Source organism: Corvus hawaiiensis, chromosome 9 (genome assembly GCF_020740725.1).
Source record: "Corvus hawaiiensis isolate bCorHaw1 chromosome 9, bCorHaw1.pri.cur, whole genome shotgun sequence".
Taxonomy (NCBI): Eukaryota; Metazoa; Chordata; class Aves; order Passeriformes; family Corvidae; genus Corvus; species Corvus hawaiiensis.
In genome coordinates, this window is record NC_063221.1 from 16,856,399 (window position 1) to 16,875,331 (window position 18,933).

The 18,933-nt window shown below is 37.2% G+C and overlaps 1 protein-coding gene across 7 annotated transcripts in view; it reads left to right on the plus strand.

Moving 5' to 3' along the window:
- Positions 1-7,135: 7,135 nt before the first annotated feature.
- The window catches only part of HFM1 (helicase for meiosis 1), a 43,091-nt gene continuing 31,293 nt past the window's right edge, over positions 7,136-18,933 (plus strand). For 3 of the 7 annotated variants that reach the window (XM_048313060.1, XM_048313063.1, XM_048313066.1), the window contains exons 1-9: positions 7,137-9,310; positions 9,404-9,472; positions 10,148-10,301; positions 10,689-10,810; positions 12,245-12,551; positions 13,291-13,556; positions 15,090-15,137; positions 16,850-16,920; positions 17,436-17,568. In XM_048313060.1, the coding sequence (XP_048169017.1) occupies positions 9,250-9,310; positions 9,404-9,472; positions 10,148-10,301; positions 10,689-10,810; positions 12,245-12,551; positions 13,291-13,556; positions 15,090-15,137; positions 16,850-16,920; positions 17,436-17,568 (1,231 nt within the window). In that variant the 5' untranslated portion in view covers positions 7,137-9,249. Of the gene's footprint in view, positions 9,311-9,403; positions 9,473-10,147; positions 10,302-10,688; positions 10,811-12,244; positions 12,552-13,290; positions 13,557-15,089; positions 15,138-16,849; positions 16,921-17,435; positions 17,569-18,933 lie in introns of all 7 variants that reach the window. The other 4 variants (XM_048313061.1, XM_048313062.1, XM_048313065.1 and 1 more) reach the window with 3 other exon arrangements.

Genomic DNA, 18,933 nt, shown 5'->3' on the forward strand with positions numbered 1-18,933 from the left:
CTGTAACATTCAGCAATGCTGCAGCAACAGTTTAGCTTAGGCTGACATTTTTTGTAAGTTAGTATGACTTGCAGAACCATTCTGTTAAGACAGGAGTTTTTAATCTTTAGTTTCTTTCATACTAAATTAAACAGTTTTAAGACCTACATAAAATCCACTCCTGCAATTCAATGTTACTAGAATGTGAACAAGGTACATTTTGCACTTTTAAATAGTGATTTGACCTTTTGGCTTTTTTTGCAAATGTGATCCAAACATCACTGATGTCACTAGAAATGTCACTTTGCTTACTTATAGTGGCTATTTGGTTGGATCTCTTTGCATGTATTAAATATTTGGACAAGAGCACACATGACAGTATTCTCTTGTAGCCTAGGGGAATGCAGTGATTTGGTTGGGGGGGTCTCCCAAGTCTAAAGTGATTTTCCTGAGTCAAACAGCCATATTGGCACATATGTACTCTTTCTACATAAAGCTTAATTATTCCATACAATTTTAAATGGTTTTACCCTCAAAGAGCTGATACAAGCTTGGATCACAAAACCCAATAGTGGAATAACTGGAGCTTTCATTCACGAGATGGGAGATGTGGACTGAAATCACTTCACAGAAAGGGAAGGGATCTTGAGTGAATACTATAATGCTGTTTGGTAAAATGAGAAGGGAGAACCCTACCGTACTTTATAGTGATGTGCTAGACTTAATAAATTCCCAAGTCATCTTTAGAATTACATAGGAAGCCAGGGCTTTCAATTTTCTACAGAACATTCCAGCAGAAAACACACATACCACCTTTCAGAAGAAGATGACTCACAAAACTGTCAGACCATTATGACAAACCTGAGTTCTTCTGTAGACAAAGTCCACTGATCAGTCCATCTTTCCTCTGTGTATTTAAATGTATGTGTCCTCTTCTGAATATCTTAGCACAAAATTTACCAGTAAGTCTATATGGTCTGAATTAATACATGAAAGGGTTGATTAGTGAATAGCTGGACTAAATATGCAAATTATAAAGTTTTCTTCAAGGCTTATATGAGAAGATGTTTTAAAAACTTTATCAATGTCAACGTGTCAGCCTGCATTTCTCTGTGAAATCTTGAAACTGCTCTTTCATCTATGTTGTAAACACATCAACAAGTATGTAGAATGTCTTGACTTTGAAATGCTGTCACCTACTTTCTGTATCGTTGTCAGTAGTCAGCTTGTTATAAAAATGTTTCATATCTAACTCTGTTTCTTTTGGTAGTGTGTCAACATACTGCATTTTTCAGCTGTGTTCCTTGCTGCCTCTTCCATTTTTATCAAAAATTCTGTGTGACAGAAGTTTTTCTCTTTCTTTGCAACATGTTGATATCTCAGGTTCTCCACTGTCACCAAAGCAGTTGTGCTACTTTGAGGATAAGTTGAGTCTGTGTAAACCATCTTCAGCGTTTTGTGGCAAAGTGCAGTGGGATTTTTGTACTCAAATGTCTTTGTGATGGTGAGAAGTCCCCAAGCTTCAGTCATTGTCTCTACTTCTTAGTTTGGAAGTTTCCCAGAATGTGTTCTATTTAATACTGTGCCTACTCCTGAGATGCTTGGCAGTTGGAAGTCCACAGTTTGCTTGGAACAAACCCATGTGGTGATGGACAGTTTCTTAAATGTGAGTGTATTCAGGCATTCCATTCTGCTGTTTCTCATGTAATTTCTTGTTTTGTTTTGGGGTTTGTTTTCAGAACATATCAGGAACTGGTACAATTGCCTCAAGTGCCCCAACTGGAATCTGAACATCTGTATTTAGTTACTGCATTCCAAAATGCAAGACATTTGCTACTTTAAAGTTTTGAATTACACTTGTTTCACAAGGATTTTCAGTCCAAAAAATACAATACTGCTGGAGTTTACATTTGGTAATAAATTTACATTTGGTATAAATTTGGTTGAATTGGAAAAAAATATTATGTTCAAATGCCTTTGAGACTTGTGCAATAGAATTGGATAGATTTGTACATGAAGGTCAATGAACCCATGGACTATGATGAGGTACTGAACAGATACCACAATCATAGAATCCTTCCGGTTGGAAAAGACCTTTACTATCATCAAGTCCAACCGTTAACTCAGCACTGCCAAGTCCACCACTAAACCATGTCTCTAAGAACCACGTTTACAGACCTTTTGAACCGGCCCCCAGATGGTCACTCCACCACTTCCCTGGGCAGCCTGTTCCAATGCCTGATAACCCTTTCCATGAAGAATATTCAATCTATACCTTGTCTGGCACAACCTGAGGCCATTTCTTCTTATCCTGATATTAGATACTTTTATCATTCCTGTGTGTTGCATCTTGCAGCATCTACAACAGGACAGTTTCAAAGGCCAAGTTGTGTTAAGTTTCTACATCAACATAGTTCAAGTGCTGTAAAACACAATTTCCTGGTATCTGATATGAGTCAGGAGGGTTGGCTTGTGTCTGTTCCATCATCTGTAAGGATGAACAATACTTCTGCACTTGTACTTTCTGTTGTGTATTACTTGCACTGCAATAATATGCTAATGCTATCCTCAGGACTAGACCACAATTTGTTACCTGTGTACAAGATACACAGTTTTGCACTTAACCTTTTTTTGATGTATCAGTAAATATATTATATTATCAAGCATTGAATTAGTAAATTTAAAATCATAAGGCTTAAGGCAATGATCCTAAAAGTTGAAATAGGGAGAAAATATAAACTTTGAAGAATGTATGCTTTCTACCTTAATGCAAGAAGAATAAACTTCGTTTTTGAAGAAAGATCAGTGCATGAACTTGTTTCCTCCTCTATCAGTATAGATCACATTCCTGATAACTAACATATCATAAAGAAACATTTTCTAGTTATGGTATGTTTCAAAACCAGGTTGACATGAACCTGAGATCAAACAAAATCTGTATACACGGACCTACTTTGAAAAAGTTAAGGATCTGTAGGGTGTTCAGATCATATAGTCTGCAGAAATTTAATTGGCATATTGTTGCTGTTTAACTTAAAATGCACAGCATAGCTACAGTAAGGAAGATTATTAGAAATAACTGGGTAAGTAGGCTGTCATCCTAGGAAAGACAGTTTTAAATTAAAAGAATTATCTTTGGAATACATATGTGTCTTAGCCCTGACTACATCAAGCCATTAATCATACTGGCTGGACCCCCCACACTTTGCATATGGATCACACTGCTGCTTTAAACACTGTTGGTGGTTGAGTTGCTTTATTCAACCTTAATCAGTATAAATTTAATAATTAGGATGTGACCAGGGAAGGCAGAAAGTGAGGAAGATGAACTTTTTCTAGAAAATCTTTGGATAAGCATTTCAAAGACAACAGTACCTAAAATATTTGTTTCTTTTTTTTCCAAACAAAATGGAGCGGACACAAAGCCAAGAAAATAAATTCCCTTGAGGAGGAATCGGACACATAGTTGGTAAGTGGCCACAGTGTCATGGTTTCCTTACCTCTCATCTGCTCCTCACATCATTGTTTGCCAAAATAATAAACCACATTTGAACAGATATAAACTTTCTTGGTGAATAAAAATGCTATGTGTAAAACAAAATGTAGTCTAAAAATTAATCTTAGACCTGTATTTTCAAAACCCACAAATTTTCTTCTGTTCCTTGAATATGGACAAATATTTATTTTTTTACAAGTTAAAAAATTATTCTAGGAAAAAAATCTATAGCTTTCCTAGTACACTTATCTAATAAAAGGAAGCATGCTAAAAAAATGTTACTTTTCAGGAGTTCTGAATCATTTTTTCTCAATTATAGCATTATAATTTCCAATCCAAAGCAAGAACTTTTTCTGACAGGAAACATTTTCAAAGGGCGTGAACCATCACAGGATCTGGAATCCAGATGTTAGCTGTATAGCTGTAAATAGAATTAATTAATAATAATTTAGAACAAAAAGCCAATAAAATAAGAGCATTTGTTGTACCTTATACTTCTGTTGAGAACTGATGTCCACAAAATAGCTCTACCTTAAAAAAATCCATTCCATTCCTACCTTTAAAAAAGTACATTGTTGGAATTGACAAGATGAAAATAGCCAGGTATTTTCCAAAACAGTGGTTGCAGATATAACTTTCAGGTTAGTCATATGTACAAAAGCAGACATGGACACTTTTCAATGGGACATTTTTTGTTTCATTTTTAGGGGAAGCAGCAATGATTTGCCACCTAGGAGGTGTATTCCAAATGAGCAAATATCACTGCAGCATTAATCTCATTTTCTTTCCTTCTGCATATGTCTAATTTCATCAGCTGATTTAGATTTGATTTAGATATATAGGAATTTTAAAGTATCAGTTATGTGAACTATAAAGTCTATACTCAATATATCTCCTTTGTCTATGTGGAAAATTGCTAATGTCTCTAATTATATAGGACATAAATGCTTGTACATGACACGATTTGTTCAGGGCGGAGTTGTAAATGTGGAATGTGCTTGTTTTGTTAATTTGAAGCATAAGACTAATACTATATATAATGAAAATAGTTCTTGATGGTCAGTCTATACCTTAGAGGCTCAGTAGGATGAGTTCATCTCTTAAAAGTGTAAGAAAAAAATTATATGGGTAAGAAATTGAAAAAGGAAACAAAGGTAAAAATGTCCAGAAAAGACCACTTTCTCCACTTTGCCATGAAAAAAAACAATAGTGCTAAAAATATTTTAGTTTAGCCACATAAAAATCAAAGTTCAAGAGCTAAACTTCCTGGAGAAGCATCTGTTGGGGGCACCGCAGGAGCAGGCTGCTGGCTCTGCCCTGGGGAGCAGTGCCTTATTTCAGCGCTGGGACAGCCCCTCGGGCGGACACGCAGAGCAGGATTGCCACGTCCCAGCGGGAGCCGCGTTTAGCTCTCTTAAGACCCAATCTTGCAAACACTTATGCACGTGAGTAATTTCAGCTGCCACAAATCAGGTTATTCATCTGTTTTAAGTTTTTACAGGGGTGGTGCAACATCCGGCCCACATTTGTAAATGCTAGCCAACATGATAAAATGGAAGAAACTCCCCTTTTCCTCACCTAGCTGGGTAACTTCATTTTTGCTGTATTTTTATTTGTACTTTATTTTTCTGGAAAAGTTTACAGGTGCAAATATTTTTTTTAAATTATTGAATTTTACAATTTTATTAATAAATTGATGATTGCAACCACCTCAAGCACTGGTAAAAGTCATGCAGTTCAGGGGTTGCCTGTGACTTCAGGCCTTCTAACATTTCACAGTGATTTCTGCCATGAGGAAGGGTGCTTTTTAGAGACCAATGGTTTTGTCATGTCTCCGAAATTGTGGATAAAGCTCAACAAAGGAAACTGAGAGAAGTCAGCACCGATTGGGAGCTCACTTACGTCTTCGTTCTTTTCTGTACTTAATTTATTTGTTGCTGATTTGCTCAGTTTGTAAGTTCTGAAGGAAACTGAACCTTCTAACTTCTCTGTATTTAGCAAGTATGAGAATTGTTCTGTTATCATACGGATCACTGACCAATGTCTGGTGTTCATGATTTTCTAGTTGTGTTGCTCCAGAACATGCAAGTTTATGACTTAGTATGTGATCTCTGTGAGCTGGAAAGACTCAAAACATATGGCAGATCAGATGTTAGGCTTGGGGAAAATCAAAAATTAAACTGTCTCAGAGCAGTTGAGAGACTGCTTTGCTATATATTTTATGTGATTTCTGGGTGTGTTGAGGGAGATGTCACCTAGGGAAAGGAATTGAAGAAAAAAATAGCTTTAAAAAATGAACTGTTTGTATTATGGCTTTAAACATTAAAGTCTGGTCAGCTAAAAGCAGATGTTGTGAACGAAGATGGAAACTTGCCTGAGGCCAGAAGCAAAGAAGGCATTCACTAATAGTAAAAAGGAAAAATGCTTTCTGGTTTCAGAATTTAGTATAAGCAAAAAATGAATGCTTACTGCATGCTTATAGTCACAAACATTTTCCCACTTTTATTCAGATTACTGAATAAAACTGATGGCTTCAGAATATAATTTCAGACAATGGGTTCATTATCAATCCTGATTGTTTTCTAAGGTCTTATAAAATCTTTTGTTATTCCATGCCGGCCAAGATCCTATCATGTTGGAAGTAGGAACGAAGTGCTTCTCACTTTTGGCTGTCTGCCCAGTAATTAGATGAGGAGGTGGGTTAAAGCATCTAAATGCGTGCTATAAAATTTGGAATATTGTCATATGACACAATTCTGATGCAAGTCTTTTAAAGGGAAGAATAAATACAGGAAAGACCTGAATATACACCAGATAGTAAAAATGAACATGATACTTCTTGCATTGAATTCTTAATTGACCTGGGCTTGCACAACTTGAGCGAACACTCATTATGTAAACATAAACAATGTCTAAGAATTTGAAATAGAAAGTTAAAAATTAATATTTTCAAGAAAGAAAAAAACATTGATTAAATAAAAATTATTTATGTTTAAATCAATCAATATTTGAGAACATATTCTCCTTTTCATCTATTTATATTTGAGGAAATACATATTTACAGTTGCTGCCTCTATAGTATTTGTTGAATGTCATGAAGCTTTGAACCAGCTTAGAATTTAGACTTAGACAGTTGTGCAGTTTATTTAAAGTTTTCTAGTTCAAAAGCTATGCTCCAATGGCAAGTCCAGAATTTTACGTTGCAGTATTTTGGGGCGGAGGGGGGTAAGCAACCTAATTCTGCATTTTACAAATACTTTGTAATATTGTTTCAATTCATATAATTTGAGGGATTTTGTTGCACCACTTGAGCAGCAAGGAAAAAACCTTATTTTCAAAAATCCACTAGAAAGGATAAATATTTTCAGTATCTTTATTTCTTCCTGCAGGAACCATTTCCCTAACTGAGTCATACGGCTCAGGAATCAGCAGCCTTTTCTAATTTACACCAGGGTCGAAGTGAGTAAGAACTTTTCAAGAGAGTAATTCCCAATAACTCCATGCTTGGACAAGTTACAAGTCGAGCATCAGTCGAGTGTCTCTTTGACAGTTTTTATGGGGAATTTAGGCCCATCCTTTCCGATTTCCGAGTGGGGGGTTTGTCAGGTGCTGCGCCTGGGCCGCCCCTCAGAGGGAAGGCAGCGGGCGTGAGGCGGGCGCGCCGGCCTCCATTTCGCGCCGGCGGGAGCCCCGAGCCCCGGAGCGGCGAGGGAGGGACGGCGGGAGCCCCGAGTCCCTGAGGGAGCGCCGGCCGCGCACAGAGCCGGGGAGGAGCGGGCCGCCATCGCCGCTTCCCTCCGGCCCCGCTGAGGCTGCTCAAGCGCGCGGCCTCACCGCGGCCGCCATTTTGCGCAGTAGTAGCGGCGGGAGGCGCTGTTGGTGAGGCGGGAGCGGCAGCGTTCTCCTTCCTAAGCGGAGGGAGCGGGAGCCTGGCTGTGAGGGGCCTCAGGGTCCCGCGGGAGCCGGGGAGCAGCGCAGGGAGCTGGGGATGCGCTCCGCGCCTTTGGGGCACCGGGCAGTTGCGGTTGTTTGGGTCAGCACCCCTGAGGGTTGCGACCTTCCCTTTGGGCCCCTGGAGAGAACACTGTGATTAAATACGTGGTCTGAGGAAAGGTTTTGGTTTAGGAGGAAGTTGCAAAGCAAAGTGGCTTCAAAACTGAGCAAACGCCCTCATGGGCTGCCGTGTTTGTCTGTAGTAAGGTGTTTCTTAAAGCAGATACATGAGAGAGGTCGTTCACAGGATTTGGCAAGCGCCTCTTAGTAAATGTGAATCAGTGGTCTGCGCTGCTCCTGCAAACACCTACTCCCTTATTCTGCCATCTGGAATATGCATTTTCCCTGTGGAATCCAACAGCATTGAGCGCGTGGAAAAGATGCTTTGTTTCCTTGCTATCTTGGAAACGTTTTGGGCTGCTCCCCACCACTCCCACCCCTGCCTTTTTTGCTTTCTTCTTTTGCTTTAAAAGTCTGAGAGACTTTTTCACTGTTTCCTAGCTGAAGCAGGTGGGTGAATGCAGAGCTGCATAGAGTGCATTTCTTTTAGATTTCCAGTCTTGCAGAATGACCATGACATCTCTTTTTATTTTTTCTTTTACATTATCAAGCAATTGGGATTAATAGAGCTAGTCAAAGAATAAATGACACGTAGAGAGCAGGGGCCCCAGAGAACAAACATTGTGTATAATAAGGGCTGTTCAAGGATGGTAATCATAAATCCAAACTATTTAAATGGAAGTTGCATAATCATAGATTGATGATTCCCCACCTGAGGTAGGAAAACCATTTCATACTGGTGTGCAGTATTTACACCTCCTTGAACCTGATGGAGCAGTGGTTATTCACTTGGATAGGCACTAACACAGATTATTACTACTTCAATAACTGTGACTTGATTAGTGCTCCTCACAGATACTTTCTGCTGCCACTACTGATACCAAGCCTGAGAGCTCCTGCTTTAGATTACTGACATTAAAAGCATGTGAAAACATGGTGGCAAAATGAAACACCTTTGTTGTACTTTTCTGTGTGATTTCTAAATTCTAGATTTATTAATGTGAAGGGGAAAATGGCAAAACCTGGCGGGGAGGGGGAGTGGCAGAAATTAGCAGAAGTGGTACTGCAGGCTTACCATGTGTAGAAGGGGCATAGATTTCTTTGAAGTTCTTCACTGTGTTCACAGACAGTTTTGAATACATGCTCTATATTCTCCTGGTATCGTAAAATGTTTTTTATTTTAAATTTGAAACCTTGCTCTGGAATATTTGAAGATTTACAGATTCTGTAAAAGAAAAATACTTTTAAAGTTTTTGATTCACAGCTGACAGTGTGCAGTAATTAAGTAAACCTGAAGCCTATTTGCAAAGCACTCTTAAAGATCCCTTTCATAGGTTGCTAATGAGATGCTGGAGTAGAAAAGAAGAGTCATCTTTGGTTTTGTCTCTGTAGATAAAGAAGAAAGCTTTGCTTTGTTATTTTACCTCCAGAGTTGGCCTTTATTGAACTTTATAAACTTCATTTGTGTTTTACCATTTGTTTCAGTGAATCTAAGATTTTTGACTCACAAAATCATTTGTGTGGTATTCTTTTAGTAATATCCTTGTTTTTTAAAGTTGTCCTCAAGCAAAATTAGGAGTTTTAAAACTTCTCAACAGAAACACATAAAGAAGCATTTCTAATGTCTACAGATGGTGCTAAATGAAAAACATTTAAGTTAGCTGGAGTATTTTTAATACTAATGTAAATAATAAATAATTTAGAAATTATCTCTGGTCCTAATGTTTCAGAACAAACCTGTTAACAGCATTAGGGTGTCGGGCCCATACTCCAATTACCCAGGTAAGCAATTTGCATGTAGGTTTTAAAAAGTGTCATTTGCTTGTAAATTAAAATAATTGTTGGGCTAGCAGTATAATTTTTTTTTTTTTTTAGGTAACAGTATAATTTTGTTTTGCAAAAATGTGACAGACTGTGATCATAACAAAAACAATTGGAGAAAAGGTATATTGGCTGCAGTTGTATAAAATAATCACAGAATATACTGAGTTGGAAGGGACTCACAGGGATCATCGAGTCCAACTCCTGGCCCTGCACAGGACACCCCAGGAGTCACACCATGTGCCTGAGAGCATTGTCCAAATGCATCTTGAACCTGTCAGGCTGGTGCTGTGAGCACTTCCCTGGGGAGCCTGTTCCAGTGCCCAGCCACCCTCTGGGTGAAAACCTTTTTCTAATCTCCAAGCTAAACCTACCCTGACACGATTTCAGGCCATTCTCTTGGGTCCTGTAACTGGTCACCACAGAGAAGAGATCAATGCCTGCCCCTCCTCTTCCCCTCACCAGGAAGTTGTAGAATGTGATGAGGTGTCCCCTCATTTTTCTCTTCTCTAGGCTAAATCTTAGCATTGTTCTCAGAAATTAAATACTTTAACATAAACTTTATCTGGATCTTCACTCCTACCCTCTTTTCCCTCCCAGATACGTCATGGTAGTAAAGGTTGCTTCAAGTGCTGCCCTACAGGGCTTTTTTATTCAGAAGTAGTAGGAACCATGTTTTACCAGGAGAGAGATTCTCTATTTGAAGAAGAATTAAGAATGCAGTCAAGAGCTCTAAAAGAATACATTATAGAAATTAAATATTGGCACTTACAACTAATAAACTTTCTATTGCTTTAGACAGGTTCAAGTCTAGTAATTTCAGTTTTACGGTTGCTTGTGCTGCCCTTAGAAGACTAAGAGACTTCCCATTTGATATAAAAATGTTCAACTCTGCAGACATGGTCTTTTCACTGGATAATTTATTTTATGAAAAACCAGATATGAGACAAAGGTAAATCTTTATTGTTAGATATATATAATTGTTTTCCAGGTTTTTCCATACTGAATCAATTTATAGCAGTGTTTTTTCTTATGACTCACTTTTTTGTCTACTGATAGAAATGTGGGGCTAGAAATTTCTAGGTCCATAACCCATACTTTGAAATGTTTCTCCAAGCACATTCAATGATGCAGGTGTATCTTAGGGCTATAAGAAATTGGGGTTAGCAGAGGTTTTGTCTCTTTAATTTTATGTTATTAAAAGTCACATGAATTGAAGAACAAGAATATGTTTTAGCAGGAGAAACAATGGGTTATTTATGATTAGTGATTTTGAGCTAGTTGTTGTGGAGGGTGCTTAAAAAGTGCTTTTTACCTCACGTTTGTGTGTTAAAAATAGGTGTCTGGAAAATGAAGAGCGTAAGACTTGGTTTATTGCACCTGCTCCAGCTATTGCTGAAATTCCAGCTGCAGAGGAGCTACAGAGGGAACTGGAAGAAAACTCAGCCAGCACTCATAAGGGTAAAGTATCATAGAACAGAATCCCAGAATCGCTGGAAAGGTTGGAAAAGATGTTAAGAGGATCAAGTCCACGCATAAACCTGCAAAGTCTGACTAAATCATAATACTTGATATTGATATTAAATTACTTAACAAGTAATTAGTGTGACAGATCATTCCTCTTTTGCTGTGGAATATGAAATATTCTAGGTATGCAAGTAGAGACAAAGAATGTATTTGAGTTGAGAATGATGGTGTTCAATGTGCCAGGAGCATAGCAGTTCTCTTTAGGCATATACATGCCACAAGTTTACTGTGCAGAAGTGGGCAAGGTAAGAAGTATAATCAAAATTTCAGTTACTGCATATTGTTTCACAAAGCATTGAAACACAATGTGAAGTGGTTGTAAGGGCATGATGTTATCACATGGATCTGATGGCCTGTCTCCCACCCAAGGAACAGAGAGTTTATGTGACACTTTTTTCTTCCTTTTTGGGACTTTAATCAAATCACTCAGGAGGCTAAATTTGAATCTGGTTATTAGTTGCTGCTATGTGGCATATTCCTAGACATTCAGGATTATTTTAAGGAAATTTATTTTAAAGAATTTTTTGCTTTATCTCTGTGAACTAGATTTCTGCATTTCTTAGCTGCTGTGCTGATTTATGATACTCTCTATTTAGGAATTATACTAAATGGTGGGGTTTTTTTCTACTTCATGCAAGAGTGATTCCATTTAGAGCTACTTATTCAAATAAGCTTTTTGGTGTTTGCAGAATTAGAACTGTTGAGGTTGTGTCACAAACAGGGCATCGTAATTTTGAGTTTCTAGATGGATAACGTTGAAATTAAGACTGCAAAATAGAACTGTTTTGTTATCTTGTTGCATTTAGTTGCTTATTTCTGTTCCTGCCTTTGCCTTCCTTTTGCCAACAGCAATGCTTGTTGATCTGGTCAGCCAGATCAGGACACTGATCCTACTAAGAACCTCGAAAAATGTGGTAGTTAACCGAGAAGGTTATGACACCAGGCTGTCACCAACAGCAATACCACTTCCGACTGTTGCAACTGCAGTGTTTAATTTAGCTGTTTGTATCAGGAACTTCAAGCTTGGTCATTGTGTCATTTTTTTAAAAGACCATCTTTATTCTGGGACAGGGTGAAGAATTCTGTCATACATACTGTTTTGTAGTTCTGAGGAATAGTTTTTATCCTTTACTTTGCATAGGAAGGAAAGAAAGGGACCATATTTTTAATACTTTTTGATTGACAATGCATGCATTACATTCATTAGCATAAGTCATAAAATATACACTAAAGTTCTTGCAATGAGATAGAAATACCAGTTTGTATAATATATGTGAATTTGGCTGATTCCATGTGAAAGATATTTGATTAAATGACTATGAATAAGAATATGAATATTAATGAAATAGTAATTTATTGGTTTTGTAGCAGGAAGAAAGCACGAGAAGTTTACAGAACAATGTAAGAGTAACACAGAGGAAGTAGAAGATAAATCATCGGCACCTGTTTATTTTGGCATAGCCCCTGAAAAAGAAGTCCTGCAACTAAGTCTAGGAGAAAGAGATCAAATTAGTTTTCAGCGTGAAAACATGAAAGTGGTTTCATCTTTTCTCTCTTCTGATGAAAATAAATCTAAAAGAGTCATAGATTTTTCTCAGCGACCGCAAAATAACGCATTAAATGATTTTTTAGAAAACAGTGATGATGAGAGTGTCCATTCGACATTAAGAAAAAGGTACATGTCTAGTCAACTCAGATAATTTATCACTGTCAGAATCATGTTATTATTTTAGATAAATCTGTTGAACACAAAAGTTTGGGATCCTTCAATTGAAGGTACTTCAGCAGGCTCCAGATGGTAATTCTTTCAGTATAAGGAAAAAAATGTTTCTTAGCAATATTTTAGTACTTTAATTAAATGTGTCCTGAGCTCAGCCTCACTCATGAGAAAAATAAGCATGAGGTTTGTTGCACAAAGTTTAAAGAAATTATTAGATAACCAAGCTTTTGGAAGATACTGCTCTGAATTCTTTATCTGCATGGTAACAAGCAAGAAGGCTGAGATAATTTGCTCTGCAGAGCAGAGGTCAGCCAGTCAGGAATATCTTGAGCAGTTCTCAGTGTGATTTCAGTGCTGCCTGGGAGGCAAATAAACTGCTCTTCTATGTCCAGCTCCTCCCACTCCTCAGAATCTGGATGTCTTTATTGGTTTTAGTGATGCAGAAATTCAAAGTTAATCTGCTATTGGGAGTCAGAGCCCATCTGGACAGGCAATTTATTCTTTCATGTTCTTTCTGGAATGAAAGTGAAGTTAAAATGTATCTTGAAAGAGTCTTCAGGTCAGATTATATAAAGTTAGATACAATTGTATTTATATTACTAGTTCTGCTTCTAATGCAAATATATATAGTTTTCAAACATTAGATAAACTGTAACATTACAACAAGCTAGTGAAACTTCTGGAACTTTTGCAGGTTATTTAAAAAGTCTGGCAACATGTATAAAAATACAGAACTTAAAGCTGACTCTGTTGATATGAAAGAAATTGGTACTTACTTAAATACAAGTGAAAACATGAAAGAAGTGACAAAAGAAGGTTTATGGAGAAATAATCATCATGCTCCAATAACTAAAGATCCAGATTTTACTTTGCATAGGGTAAATAATGAGGAGCTTGTGTCTGAAAATGGAATTAAAATTCAATCATTTTCTAATGCTTCAGAGATTCTGGATATGACAGGTAATTATTTTTACTCTATTTCAAGAAAAATAGTCCATTGTCTGTCTTTGTTATATAATAATAAAAGGTATCCAAGATCTGAGGTAGAGTGAAGAACATTTTCCCACCAGCTCAAGGTGAGATAATTGGCTAAAATTGATAGAATGTATTGCAATCCTGTGGAACTTAATTGTGTTGTTGTTTAATATGAACTGGCTAAACAATTTATGAAGCAGATTCACGTTTTCAGAAGTGCTAAGTCATGTGAAGCTATTTGAAAATGTCACTTCACATCCCCTAAGCAATTTGAAAAGAAACCAGCCTTGTCCCTTCATGTGGTAGAGTTTCATCTTCATTTGAAACCAGAAATTGAAAATGAAATGTTTATTTGTGGTGTGGCTCATATTTGTATCTTTGTAGAAATAGATTTTGAGTAGGAGATACCTGGAAAATGGAGGGAAGTGGTAAGACTTTGATGAAATGATAAAATACTTGGTATAGAAATTCTTTTTTACTTTTAATAGTTTTTAACTAAGTGCAGTTTATTTCTAGATTTTCGACTTTTTGGGACATGACGCATCTGTGGAATGTACCTTGTATGCCTGTCTAACTGCTACAGAAATATGGCGTAGAAAATTATTTCTAGCAGAAAAATGTAGGGCAGAGTGGTGGCTTAGGATGGGGTTTGGAAACAGGTCAGGAATGAAAAGCACAATTCCTGTCTGATTGCCTAATGAGCAGTGGTGATTCGATTTGTGGCTGTGGGGATAGCAGCGGATATCATTTACTTTGCCTTCAGCAAGGGTTTTCATAGAATCGCAGAGTGATTGAGAAACACCGTCTTCCACAACATTCTGCTATCCAGTAGGGATACTGTTATACAGTAGGGCACTGGGAGTGGATCATCAACTGCATGGTGTAAAAATGGCTGGCTGAGCTCAGAGGGTGGTGGTTAATGGGTCACACTGCCCACGTGCCAGCTACAAGTGGAGTACTGCAGGGGTCTGCCCTTGAGGAGGGGGTTGACAGCAATCTCATGAAACAGCAGGAACAAATCCACAGTCCTGCCCCAGGGAAAGAGAAGAACCCTGTGGTTCCCCTGGGATGGTGTGACTGGGGGCAGCTCTGTGGAAAAGTGCCTGGGGTCTGGCAGACAGCTTGCTGAACTTGAGTGAGCAGCGTGTCCCAGCAGTAACAAAGGCCAACAGCATCCTGGGCTTTGTTAACACAGCTAGGGAGTTAAGAGAAGTATTATCCCTTTCTTGGCACTTTTGAGACCACACCTAGATACTGCATCAAGTTTTGAATCCCTGGTATGTGCAAGACATCCTTAAACTGGAGTAAGTTTATCAAAGGGCCATCATGATGGTCCTTTCAAATGATGAGCTAGTGACCTCCTTGTCCTATCCCATCATCTCCTTTATATCACCTGGACCTTATTATAGCCTTGAAGCTCCTTACAGAATACACAGCTGGGGGTCAGGAAGATATTTGTCCTGGGTATTGGTTGAAAATGAATCTGGTTTTATAAATTTACTATTTTTACTTCTTTAGGAACTACAGGAAGAAAATTGGAAATTTTGAGGGCTGTTACAGAAATACGTATCCTTGTATTTGCTGTATCTGAATTACCTGATTTTGTTACAGTGCTTTTACATTTGCAAAATTATAGTGTTTAATTTGTAGCCATAGGAATTAATGCATGCCATTGTAAGAGTTTCAATTTGTAGTATAATGCTGGGAATCAAGTGTTGAATAGGTGTTTATCCTTTTGACTTCCAAAGCTAGAATGAAAAAAAGACAACTTGTAGATCATTCATTCCTAAAAAAGCTTATTCTTATTTCAAACATTCAATTTTTATCATCAAAACTTTAAAACGTAAAATGTAAAATTTTAATTTGCATAATATATATTTCAGCCATTTTATATGCAAACATACATATACACATGTATCCCCATACACTTTAAATAAAGGAAAATTGAATTATTATTTAGTCTTACTAGGAAAATGGAATCTTACTTTCTGTCCCATTTTCTTAGAAGAAAATAAACTTCAGGTATTCCTTGTTGGTCTGTACTTAGGTTGTAGTGTGCCTATACTGTATTTCCACTGGTTCTTTAAGCAGATTTTACCATAATTTTCTTTCTTCTTGGCCCTGCCTTAAACATATAATATAATAGACTGTTCATCTCTATCTGTCAATTTTTTTTTTTTACATACTCTTTTCAATATTTTATTTCTAGTAACTTGTCAAATGGTGGGTTAAATATCAGAAAGAGGATATGTCTATATTCAGGCACCTTAAATTCATGTAAATACCTTTAAAAAGTCATAATTTTCAAAATGAATAAGGACTCCATTGTTGTGAATTTACCAATTACAGTCATTAATGATTTGCAGTTTGAAAACAGATCACTTATTTAGAGCAGCAATTTTAAATAAGTTTTTTCTTAAAAGTACTTCTTTAGTCTAATGTTACTTGCTTATCTTTCCCCATTTTTAATGTTTAACTGTTTTTATTTCTTGCTTTACTCCTGTATCTTTTCCTCTGCAGTCATTTACTGTAACATGGATCCGAGGCCTTAGCAGTTTGTTGTTCTTGTTGCTGTCGGTGTCATACCTGACAGTGTGCTCATCCTCAGCCTGATGAGATGGTTACAGTCAGTCTGCTTGTGTGGCTGCACTGCAAGTCCAGACAAGGCTCAGATCACTCGTCTGGATTTGTAACCTAACAATGCTCTCTTTTCATCTTCCACATTTTTTAGATAAAAACTTAAATGTGTGTTGTCTGAAGAACACACATTATTGGCAACTGAAAAATATCTTTAAAATCACAGTCAGCAGTAAGTGATCATAGGTGAATTTGTTTGCTACTGTTATATCTGGACATACAATATTATGCTAATTAATTTGTGTTATATTACAAATATTATGTGACCACTGACACCTTAGATAGGCTAACAGCAGTGTTCTGCTTGTTCTTGTATCTGGTCTGTCCCTTGCAGCTTCCTGTTCCGTAATTGTATGCTGTTCCATGAAGCCTGTGCCAGGGAGGAGGTTCTTGATTATTGGTATAGTCCTGAGACCTCTCAAATAGGTTGTGGTTTTTTCAGTGATACAGAATATATGGCACACCAAGAATCTAAAACTACTGAATCATTTAATAGGTTACTTTTGGATAACTTTTTACAAACCTGTGAAGTATTGTGGTATGTTTTAAGTTTGCATTTAGATTGCAAGAACAAGATGCACTTACATTCCAAAATTTTATAATTTACACTGTAGTGTTTTAAATTCCTTAATGCTCTCAAGCTACACAATTTAGAAGTATTTTTAAGGAGTTCCCATATTTTAACTATGCACAGTCAAAAGCTTTGGATGATGTAAGTATGGAACATAAACTGCAGCTGCAAGTAGTACTTTGTAAATAAATTTAAGTGGTACTTTGATATTCAGAACATGAAAGGGGTTAGAAAACTCTAATTTATCTAGAACCTCTTCTAGATATATTATATTATTCTGGAATAGTTTATTAGGGTTGTGCTTAGGTGGAAGAAGAAACCAGAAGAACTTTTTAAATGTTTTTCTCAGTTAAAAATACATTTGTGTGAAGATAAGAATTATATTTATATTTATGCATACAGATTAGTAATATATTTGCATGGGGGAAGGGTGGGTGGATGAGTGAGTGAGTGAGTGAGTGACATGGGTGAGTGACACTGCGGAGGAGGAAAGAGGGAAGAATCAGTCTTGTCACAGGAAAATGAGGGAGCCTGACATGGACATATCTGGCTTCTAAGACAGTGGAGGATAAAATGTGTGGGAAGGAAGCACAATCATGCAAAACTTTAATTTGTCATTGTTGTAAACTTAACAGTACTTGGCAATTCTTTCCTAGCTTTTATATACAGATAGGAACTTTGTGATTTGTGCTCCAACTGGCTCTGGAAAGACTGTAATGTTTGAGCTAGCTATTACCAGATTACTCATGGAAGTCCCACAGCCTTGGTTAAATATTAAAGTTGTTTATAGTAAGTATTCTGCAGCTTTAAACATTTTGGTGACAGAGTAGAAGATGTCATTCTGCAAATGCAGAGATCTGGAGTGAGTCCAGGAATAATATAGAGATTAAATACATTAAGAAATTGCAACCGCCTTCATTCTTTAAGAAGTCGGTTAAGTGTTTATTTGTGTTACCATTGTAACTATTATTAATATTTAACAGTGTTGTGTAATTGTAGTGTTCAGCATTGCCTATACAAATAAAAATTAGAAAATCTTGTAAGCAGTTTGTCCTCCAAGAAGGCAAGATGTACACAAAAAGGTAAGGAGAAAGCAAAAGAAACTAAAACAAATTCTGAGTGCATGATTTCTGGCCGACACTATCTTTTGTATGGCTGTCTGTTGCTCTGAGGTGAAGATCATATTTTCCAGTATTCACTTACCTGGCAAGGTTTCCTGCTGTTTTCTGTATACTACCTCAGAGATACCAGAACTGTGATCTTCATAAGTTTAATTGATCTGTGTAGGAATATGAAAATACTTGGAGATAGTCACACCAATTACATTTTTTTTTCTTTCCTTCCTGGAAAACTGAGTTCATATCATGTAAATTGGATTAAATTGGTGATTTTTGTCTCAGTTTTAGTTTATTAATACAGTGATATATTTGTCAGTCTTACTATTAAAGGTTTCATCCTTATATTTACAAAAGCTTCATATTCCTTTTTTTTAATTCACTTTTTTTCAACTTCTTACAATAAAGCTAGTGTTGCTTTAGAGTTTCTGAATTGTGAACTGATCTTAGAAACAGGCATGTGCTACAGGTTCTCTGTCAGCTGAACAAGGCTGAGTGTATGGTAAGAGTTTCTGCTTGCTGTGGTAGAGTTGATACAAGTTGGTTGGTTGGAACTGTCAGGAAGGAAGCAGTTACCTGCTAGTGGAGTTAGATCTGCTGACCTTTCCAGGTTCCACAATGATGGAGAAGGGGACTTGTCAGTTTTCTGAATGTTGGAACAGAGGTGGTAATCAGACTATGTCCTGCTGGTGTGAGCACTGGTGTCTGGTTCATCAGTGGCCCCATGTATGTGAATTAGCTTGCAGTAGTTCTGTGGAGTTGTTTGCCAGTAGTTTTGCATCGAAGGACTGTAGTTCAGGAGCAATCACTTGCTTCTCGCATTCTTGCATTGCTAAAGATGATTAGCTTTGTGATTTTGTGAGTTACTTGCTGGTAGCTTTCTGAAGCTAATTATTTCTCTGATACTCTTATGAGATTTTACACCTCTTTCTGAAGTAGAGACTGGTTCTTTAAATCTCTTCCTTTTAGGGATCATTTGCAAGCTAATATGCAGAAATCATTGGTATTCCAGTGGCCCTAACTAACCTAGAATGCATTC